The 10,785-nt window shown below is 40.6% G+C and overlaps 1 protein-coding gene across 1 annotated transcript; it reads right to left on the reverse strand.

Moving 5' to 3' along the window:
• Positions 1-1,417: 1,417 nt before the first annotated feature.
• Positions 1,418-1,990, reverse strand: LOC141655069 (uncharacterized). Its single transcript, XM_074462168.1, has one exon. The coding sequence runs from the start codon at positions 1,988-1,990 to the stop codon at positions 1,418-1,420; it is 573 nt and encodes a 190-aa protein (XP_074318269.1).
• Between the last annotated feature and the right edge of the window lie 8,795 nt (positions 1,991-10,785).

Here is a 10,785-nt window from a genome sequence, read left to right on the forward strand (position 1 = left end):
GTGAAAAGTGGAGGGTTTTAGTGTCTTCTTGGAATTGGCATTTTCCAACCCGAAAATATTGGCAAGTCGGGCAAGGGAAGTTGTGTGGTCTCGATTCATGAGGCAAAAATGCAATTGGGCCACCATCCCGGTTCCTCTATCCTTATCAATACGCAAACTACTCAAAAATTCCCTAGTAATTCGAGGGTAAGTCCGCTCATGCATGTTATACATTTCTTTCATACCGACTCCCCTAAACAAAGCTTATGTTTTCTTATCCAAGCCTAGGTTCCGCATAGAGGCGCGAAAAATAAAATGAGTCGGGGTTAGGGGGCATTGCTTAAAGAGTATAAATTTACCTTTTTGAGTTTGTGTGACAAACTCAACCTCCGGAAAATCGGGATCCGGGTTTGTATCGTTAGCCGCCGCCTCGACTAGTTGTTGTTGTGCCCTTGCGAGATCATCCCTTGTTCTCTTTCCTGCCATAGATGAAGGATTGGAAGGTGAATAGTGAAGAAGAAGTGATGTGTGGGTGATTGGTGAAGATTTGGTGGAGTTTTAACGGTGTTTGAGTGGAGTAAGAAAGGGGAGAGAAGATATTAGAGAGAAGAATGGTTAAATAATTATGAAGAAAAGAGGGGGAGCACGGCTTTGTTTTAGACGATTTGAGGCTCTCTGCCGGTGGGGGTACTGCGAGCCGGTCTTCCGGTAGAGAGCACTCCCCATAAATTCAAAATCTGAAATTCTCCTTCAAAAAATAAAGCACTCGTTGTCGGTGGGGGCACCGGTTGCCGGTCCACCGGCAGAGGGCTCCTCCAATTCTCTTTTAGCTCAAATTTTGACCTGCAGCGTGGTTCCCTACCGGTGAGCTGGCTCCCGGCCTGCCGGCAGGGGAATCTACTTCATCCTTTTCTCCTTATTTTCCTTAGTAACGGGCTTCTCTGCCGGTGGGCCGGCTGTCGGCCTGCCGCCACACACACCCCCTTCTTCAAAATTTCAACAATCCTTCACAATTTGAAAAGTGCTTGCTGTCGATTGGGGTACTGGCTGCCAGTCCACCGGCAGAGAGCACTATTAAACGATTTTCAGCCCATTTCTTTTCTTTTTCTTTTCTTTCTTCTTCAATTTCTCCTTCTTCAAATAAAAAATTTCTCCTTCTTCAAATAAACCCGACTTCTTCACTTTCCCATTTTCTCGTGTTTTTCACTTTCAAAACGACGCATCATGTCGGGAATTGGGCAAGTGAAGGGCCTCATCTCACAATTCAAATAGTACCAAGCACGGTAATTTCAAATCCTCTCATTTCCTAGCTATATGCATGTTATTTACAAAATCCATGGGTTGCCTCCCAAGTAGCGGCCTTGTTTTACGTCGTAGGCTCGACCAAGTCACGGAAAAGCTTGAATAAACTAAAATATCGTCAAGAGTGAAACAAGATTCAATGAGGGACGAGACAAGTTTCAAGGGCATCTACGTTCTTCGATTTAGGTGGTCCGGCTATGTAGTGCTTGAGCCGTTGCACATTAACTTTGAAAGCGCGATCTCCATCGGCCACTTCCACCGAGCCATAAGGAAAGACTCGGACTACGGTGAAAGGACCCGACCACTTGAACTTTAGCTTACCCGAGAAGAGCTTAAATCTTGAATTAAAGAGGTGGACCAAGTCCCCCACCTTGAACTCCCTCTTTAAAATAGCTTTACCATGAAATCGCTTTGTCCTCTCTTTGTACAATATAGAGCTCTCATAAGCCTCTAGTCTAAATTCATCAAGTTCATTGAGGTCAAGGAGTCGCTTCTCTCCCTCACTCTTCAAGTCGAAATTAAGAAACCAGATAGTCCAATGAGCCTTGTGTTCCATTTCCATCGGCAAATGACATGGCTTTCCATACACCAACCAGAATGGTGAGGTTCTTATTGGTGTTTTGAAAGCGGTGCGGTAAGCCCATAATGCATCATTGAGCTTGATTGACCAATCTTTCCTTGACTGACTAATGGTCTTCTCAAGAATCATTTTTATCTCACGATTGAAGATTTCGGCTTGTCCGTTAGCTTGTGGGTGATAGGCTAGACTCCGTCTATGTTGCACCCATGTCGTCTTAGAAGAGCATCCAAAGCTCGCTCCCGGAAATGGGTTCCACCTCTAATCAAAATTCTTGGCACTCCAAATCTAGGAAATATGATGGTCTCCATGAGCTTGGTCACCGATTTCGCATCACAAGTTTTGGTGGGAATTGCTTCAACCCACTTGCTAACATAGTCGACCGCAACAAGTATATATTCATTTCCATGGGAGGAAGGAAAATGACCTTGATAGTCAATTCCCCACACATCAAATAACTCCACTTCAAGAACATAATTCATAGGCATTTCATGCCTCCTTGAGATGTTCCCACTCCTTTGGCATTTGTCACATCCCTTCACATAACTTGCCACATCATGAAACAAGGTGAACCAATAAAACCCGCATGGACGTACCCTTGCGGCGGTTTTACTTGAACTTCAGTGCCCTCCACTGGGCATGTCATGGCAATGGGATATTATTTGCTTCACCTATTCATCCGGAATACATCTCCTAATGATCCCATTCACACTTGACTTATAAAGACATGGTTCCTCCCAAAAGCATCGTTTTACATCATGAAAGAACCTCTCCTTCTTATGGGAGTCATAGTCATGCGGTATGATGCCCGACACTTAGTAGTTAACAAAATCCGCACGAGTACAAACAATTGATCATCCAGCAAGTAATCATCAATTGGTAGCCTATATTTCACATTCTCATTCAATAGCCTCGATAAATGGTCGACTACAACATTCTCCACACCTTTCTTATCTCTTATCTCAATATCAAACTCTTGTAGCAGTAGTATCCACCGAATGAAGCGGAGTTTTAATTCCTTTTCGATTAGCAAATTCTTCAATGTCGTATGATTGGTATGCACTATTACCTTAGAGCCCACCAAATAAGAACGGAACTTGTTCATAGCATAAATGACCGCTAAAAGCTTCTTTTCGATAGTGGTGTAATTTGCTTGAGCTTCATCCAAAGTCTTTCTTGCATAATATATGGCATGATGTTTACCATTCTTCTTTTGTCCAAGCACCGCTCCTACCGCAACATTGCTAACATCACACATCAACTCAAACGGTTCTCCCCAAGTAGGGGGTTGCATGATCGGAGCGGAGATAAGAGCCTCCTTCAACCTATTAAAGGCAACAAGACATTCATTAGTGAATTCAAATGGTACATCTTTACCAAGCAAGTGAGTTAATGGATGGGAAATCAAAGAAAAATCCTTAATAAACCGTCGGTAAAAACCGACATGCCAAAGAAAACTCCTAATGCCCGGGAAATCAAAGAAAAATCCTTAATAAACCATCGGTAAAAACCGACATGCCAAAGAAAACTCCTAATGCCCTTAACATTAGTGGGAGGGGGCAAGGTTTTTATGACTTCAACCTTAGCTTGGTCAATTTCTATACCCTTAGTAGACACAACATGTCCCAAAACCACCCAGGCGGTCACCATAAAATGACACTTCTCCCAATATAGAACCAAGCGACACGGCATTTAGTCAATACTTTCTCCAAATTCGTCAAGTAATTTTCAAAATATTTCCCAACCACCGAGAAATCATCCATAAATACTTCAATTTCATTCTTAACGAAATCGGTGAAAATTGACATCATGCAACGTTGGAAGGTCGAAGGTGCATTACATAATCCAAACGACATTCTTATATAAGCATATGTGCCGAAAAGATATGTGAAGGTGGTCTTTTCTTGGTCACTTGGATGGGTAGAGATTTGAAAAAATCCCGAGTATCTATCTAAGAAACAAAAGAAGTCATGTTGAGTCAAACGCTCCAATATTTGGTCCATGAAGGGGAGTGGAAAATGGTCTTTCCGGGTGGCCTTGTTCAACCTTCTATGCACCACCTGGTCACGGTTCTAGTAGGTATCAATTCATTCTTATCATTTCTAATCACCGTCATCCCCCCTTTTTGGGCACCACATGCACCGGACTAACCCTCCGACTATCCGAAATGGGATAGATGATCCCAGCATCAAGTAATTTGAGAACTTCTTTTCTCACAACTTCCTTCATTTTAGGATTAAGGCGGCATTGGGGATCAATAGAAGATGAGCCCTCATCCTCTAAGTAAATCCGATGAGTGTAAAAAGAAGGGTTAACACCCTTAATATCATCAATTGTGTACCCAATGACATTTTCGAAATTTTCTCACAACAACAAGTAACTTTTCAAGTTCAATGTCATTGAGTGCACTATTGACAATGATGGGGCAAGTCTCATTAGGACCAAGAAAAGCATGTTTAAGAGTAGAGGGAAGAGGCTTTAATTCCACTTGAGGAGGCATAGATCTCTCCTCAATGTTACCGTCCTTCCTTAAGCTCTCAAATTCTTTGTTTAGGTCTTCTACAATTGTTGAATCCATAGCCAAAGCATATTCCTGGTGCTCCTTGCAATCCTTCACCTTACCTTCAAGAAATCCTTGTAAACCTTTGTTTTTTTCAAATCTCTTCATGTCTACCCATTCTTCTACCATATCAAAATCATGTAGCATGACTTTGCTTCCAAAGGCTCTTTCATAGCCTTATTCAAAGAGAACTCCTCTTTTTCTTAACCAACTTGAAGAGATAGCTTTCCATTTTTCACATCAATCAAGGCACTCCCCGTGGTAAAGCAAGGGCGCCCCAATTGCTGGGAATGTTTGAATTTTCGGGGATATCCATCACATAAAAATAACAAGGAATTTCAAGTTTGCCTACCTTGAGTGTGATGTCTTCCACAAGACCAATTGGATGCCTCACCGACCTATCCGCAAGATGTAAAGAAACTCTAGTTGGTGAAAGTTTGTAACCCTTCAATTTCTTGAAAATTTTGAGAGGCATGAGGCTAATGCTTGCCCCCAAATCACATAGAGCTCTCTCTATTTGAACGGTCCTGATGGTACATGGTATGGAAAAACTCCCCGGATCTTCAAGCTTTGGGGGCCCCTCATTCATTAGAATGACACTACACTCCTTAGACAAGTTTACCGTTGCTTAGGTTTCCACGACATTCTTGTTGGAAATCAACTCCTTCAAGAAATTACCATATGTTGGTATTTCCTTGATGGTATCAATGAACGACATTGTGATGTTGATTCCCTTCATCATGTCCATTAATTTTCCATACTTTTGCTCAAGCCTTGCCCTTGCCAACCTTTGCGGAAAAGGAATTGGCGGCACATATGTCCTCACAACTTGTTGCTTGGGTTCCTCAACAACCTTTGTGGGTTCATCAAAAACCTTGGTGGACTCATCAACAAGCATGGAAGTTTCCACAACGACCTCTACAAGATCATCTTCAATCACCTTTTCTTCAATCACTTTTGGTGGTTCAATGATACGGTCGTTACAGTACCAAAAATAAATACCTAAGTACTACTAACAGAAGTCAACGGTAAGTAGAGTCGATCTCCACAGGGAGGCGGTCACTATCTACTTGTTAATTCAGTCTGTCTATGGTCACAATTGGGGATTTAAGATGTTTGAACTAAAACGAAAGGAGATTAAAGTGAGAAAAGAGTAAGAGAGATTAACAGTAAAGGAAGAGAACTAGGATTGTCGGGTCATCAATGAATGTCAGATAATTGCAGCTAAGGTCACAGATCGATCAGTTGTATCAGTCTAAGGGGCAACGAATATCTCCTTCCTGTCTCAATTCGCCCTAAAATACTATTAGCTTAGCTTCCGCCCTCACTAAAGCATCCTATTGTTCACTGCGGGTCTCACCCCTTCCAACCTTCCGGTCTAGGTTAAGGCTTACCAAGATTAATTAAGCTAAATGCATCGATTCAAGTAGCTAGTTACAGTTAATTGCAGTGATTAACAACAAAGACATACATGATAACAATGAAAGATCTGTAAACCTAATTAGCAACTAACAATAATCATCGAATACACTAAATCCTAGCAATTAAATTAGCTAGACATAATGGTGGTAGACCAAGAGTGAGAGAATAGAGAAATAATAAGCATTGTAATTAAAGAGAGAATAAAGAAAGAGAAAGAGTAAGGGAAGAATTACAGATAAAGAGATTCGGAAAAAGAACATAACAAAGTAGCAGTAGTAACCGGAGAAATGTAACGTATGATGTGGTGTGTGTTCTAAAACCTAATTACCCTTTTCCTATTTATAGGAAAAGGATTTTATTATTCGACCTAAAACATAATAAAAAGACAAAGCCCGCGTCCAAAGCCCATCTGCTCGATCGAACATTTTGAAATGCTTCGATCGAGTAGAATCCAACAAAAATCACTCGATCGAGTAAACAAGTAACTCGATCGAGGAACTCCTAAAAAGCACATTTCGATCGAACATATAAAGCATTCGATCAAGGTCTTCTCCTCTCCAAAAGTGCTCGATCGATCAATAAAGCCTTCGATCGAGTAACTTTGACTCAGCCAGCTCATTATGTCGTTAGGTTTAGCCTTGACTTGGTGATTTTACTTCCGAGATGACTTCACGCATCCCATAACCGAAGTATTTCTGCTCCAAATCCAATCATCTTCTAAATGCAAGCATTGTGGATGATAAAAGGCTTGATTCTACCACTTTCGAGTCCATTCCTGTAAATAAAGCAAAACAAACCAAAGTAGAATATTCGGGGCATTTCGTAGCATAAAACTACAAGGATAACATAGAAATACGTGCATAAAGAGGCTTAAAAATACTATATAAAATGCACGTATCAAATCTCCCCAAACCAAACCTTTACTCGTCCTCGAGTAAACTAAATGAACGGAAAAGAAAGCCCAGAGCTAGCTACAAATGCCCACTTAAACCAATTTAATGCAAGCAAACTAACACTTATAGCAAAACAGTCAAATGCAAACGAGTTATAAGATGTTTATAATAAAGCTGAACCGTCGACCTTGCAAGACCTTTAATGATGGACTCTCACGGGTAACTCTTCTCTCATGAAGCAAAGGGTAAGCATATGAATGTAAGAGAGAAAGAAAATAGTCGCTCACCTAAACTGCGACCCACATAAACATGCATGCAACTAATATGATAGACAATTCTAACTACCGTACATACATTCCAACCAATCAATGCCTGTCATAGCCGAGGGCTTACAAAAGTATGGTAAAGTGAGGCAATGGGTAAGAAAAGGCAAAACATTTATGGGAATGTAGAGGTATAGGCGGCCAAGCTAGTACCTAAATAGAACCATATAACAACATCCGATTCTCACTCAATTATAGAATTAAGCACATGTGCCCTTCATTTGGCATTCAAACTCACCAAACCGAACCAGACATACTCCTCAATAGATATAAATAAAGCATAGGAGCGAAACCGTCAACAATCAAACATCTTTTTTTTTTCTCTTTTTCTTCTTCTTTCTCGGTTTCTCTTTTTTTTTTCTTTCTCGGTTTCTCTTTTTTTTGTTTCTTTTGATTCATGTTTTTTTTAATTTTTCAATTCTATTTTCAGCATCCTCCTTTTTCTCTTTTCTACCAACTCCAGAACGATGCAATACAAACCAAACTTGGTGCAATAGACAATATACCGCAAAAACATACACTAACTAGCTTGACAAGGTAGGCTAAATTTGGATGCAGTTAAGGGTCAACAGGCAAATTTGGCTAATGTGGAGTTAATTGGCAAAAATGGAAGAAAAGGAAAATTGTAAGCACCTCCCTGCACGTGACACCAACCACTAACCCGAATGTACGCAGGCAAAAAGCAATTGAATTTCATATTCATGAAAATTAATGAACATGTTATGCAAGGAGTAACTACTCACAATCCTACATGAAACCGGTCATAAATGACACCAGTTATAAGGCTCTAATCCTTAGAAATTATAAGTACTTTGCCAAAATCTCAGGTCAAGTATATTTGTCCAGCTGTATTTTAACATAAACTCGTAGATATGCAACAAGACAAAGCTAAAAGATAATAGTTTTATGCAAGGCTTAAGCAAAAAGACAAATAATAGTGCAATTTCATCATTGAAATCCACCGTTCCGACTCAACCTACATGCAAAAATAAACATGAATTTTTTTGATTTTTGGTTTTTTTTTTAATAAAATAAAGAACAATGAATACGAAAATTAAACGTGATAACAGGAATGCAATAAAAACTGAATGCAGACACAGATATGGATGCATAACCTCCCCAAACCAAACCGTACAATGCCTTCATTGTACCCAAAAATAGGGAAAGGAAATGCAAACTAAAAAGAAGAGAGAGACTGCGAAAAACTCACAAGAACACGCGAATAAGGGACCTCCCGAAACCAGCCAGCAACATGGGAGGCCGCTAAATAGCTCCATAATAGCGTCATTGGAAGCAAATCAAGCCAACGTACTCGATAGTACTCGATCGAGAGGATTTAGTACTCGATCGAGTACATTAGGCTGCAAAACCATTCGATCGAGGAAGTATGGCGCTCGATCGAGAAGACCAATTATTAAACACGCAACAAAAACTGAAATGTTCAAAAAACAACTAAAAAATTAAAATTTAGGGTTGCCTCCCGGGTAGCGCTAGTTTCAGACAGGTCCTAGCTCGACCTTCTTTTCTCTTCATTGAGCCTCTCTATTTTAGCCTGGTCAAAACAGCTCAAAACATGCAGCAACCGATCAAATAGTTGCGCATGTGCTACAAAAACTGTAAGTAGCACCATAATATAATAGTAACATAGGAAAATAACATGTTTAATCGTTTAAGCCTAACAAATTTCCTATGACAACTCCCAAATTTGTCCACAAAATAAAGGAGCTCAGGAGCACTTAAAAATAAACTAAGGTACCGTCTCAGTTTAACGAATTTCGGATGACAAGAATGGTGAAAAATTGTTAAATTGTTTGTCCAGCCGGGAGGGGGTAGAGCATCAAAAGAAAAAGCAGGAATCATATGAGGTAGCGTGCGATTAATACCAACAAAAATGAAATTATCGTTAACTACCTCAGGTGGGTTGCTCTCAATGTCGGAATCATTGACAAAAGAATATATTACCTCTTTCGTGCTAGGAGCAATCACTGACTCGGGTGTCTTCTCGTTACCCTTCTTTGTGGGTTCTATCCCGTAAATTGCAGCCTCTAGCGCGTCCAGCTCAGCTTTGAAAATGGGGGATTCACCATAACCATTGTCTTCGTCCATATCGTCATCCAAGGTGGACCAAAGTGATATATCATTACGCTCTATGGCCAATATGGTCGATCGAGTAGAGATAATACTCGATCGAAAGCTTTCCTCTTGAATATTGCTCGATCGAACAACATGATCTGCTCGATCGAGGTCTTCCTCACAACAGCTATTCGATCGAGTGGTTTGTTCTACTCGATCGAATTCTTCCTCGTAGAATTCACTCGATTGAATATGATGGGCTGTTCGATCGAGCGTTTCATGCTGAACCGTGGTGAAGTGCTTGAGAAATGCATCGTGCTCTTCAATTTCCGGGTCGTACAAATCTTCATCATCAATAAGCAGCTCAGGTCTTTCATGGGAAAGAATACTGACGGGAAAAACAGCATATATCGTCTCTGAGTCTGTAGAATCCAACTCGGCAGCTAATTGGGCTACTTGAGATTTAAGTAGCTGGAGATGAGCTTCCCTAGATTTCTCGGTTTTTATGCATTTGAAGTACAAGTGCCTTCATCATAGACTTCAATTCAGCAATCTCTTCTTTCTGTTTATCAGGAGGAGGAGCTTGTTGTTGCGATGGCCAGACGAATGGAGGCTTTTGATAGCCTCGTTGATAAGGCAGATGTGGCGGCACAATTGCGGTGGAATGACTAGCTTGTCGACGCTGCTTAAATGCATAGACCTCGTCGTTCCCCGCCAAGCAGATAACGGCATTGTGCCCAGCAGCACCACATCTCTCACAGTAAGCCACTTGCTGCGCCATAGGATGGAACATAGGTGGAAGAGCAAAGGTACTCAAGCCTTCCCTTTGACGATCTTTTACCTAGAACTGTCTAGGTAGGACCTGTAGGACCTATCAAAACAGCACTAAAGAAAAAGATAAGAACTGCCTTAAGGAATAAATCCCTTGAGGCTAAAGACACACAAAAATAAACAAGCAAATAATGTAGTTGCCTCCCCGGCAACGACGCCAAAATTTGATACGGTCGTTACAGTACCAAAAATAAATACCTAAGTACTACTAACAGAAGTCAGCGGTAAGTAGGGTCGATCCCCACAGGGAGGCGGTCACTATCTACTTGTTAATTCAGTCTGTCTATGGTCACAATTGGGGATTTAAGATGTTTGAACTAAAACTAAAGGAGATTAAATTGAGAAAAGAGTAAGAGAGATTAACAGTAAAGGAAGAGAACTAGGACTGTCGGGTTATCAATGAATATCAGATAATTGCAGCTAAGGTCACAGATCGATCAGTTGTATCAGTCTAAGGGGCAACGAATATCTCCTTCCGGTCTCAATTCGCCCTAAAATACTATTAGCTTAGCTTCCGCCCTCACTAAAGCATCATATTGTTCACTGCGGGTCTCACCCCTTCCAACCTTCCGTTCTAGGTTAAGGCTTACCAAGATTAATTAAGCTAAATGCATCGATTCAAGTAGCTAGTTACAGTTAATTGCAGTGATTAACAACAAAGACATGATAACAATGAAAGATCTGTAAACCTAATTAGCAACTAACAATAATCATCGAATCCACTAAATCCTAGCAATTAAATTAGCTAGACATAATGGTGGTAGACCAAGAGTGAGAGAATAGAGAAATAATAAGCATTGTAATTAAAGAGAGAATAAAGAAAGA

Source organism: Silene latifolia, chromosome 5 (assembly GCF_048544455.1).
Source record: "Silene latifolia isolate original U9 population chromosome 5, ASM4854445v1, whole genome shotgun sequence".
NCBI lineage: Eukaryota > Viridiplantae > Streptophyta > Magnoliopsida > Caryophyllales > Caryophyllaceae > Silene > Silene latifolia.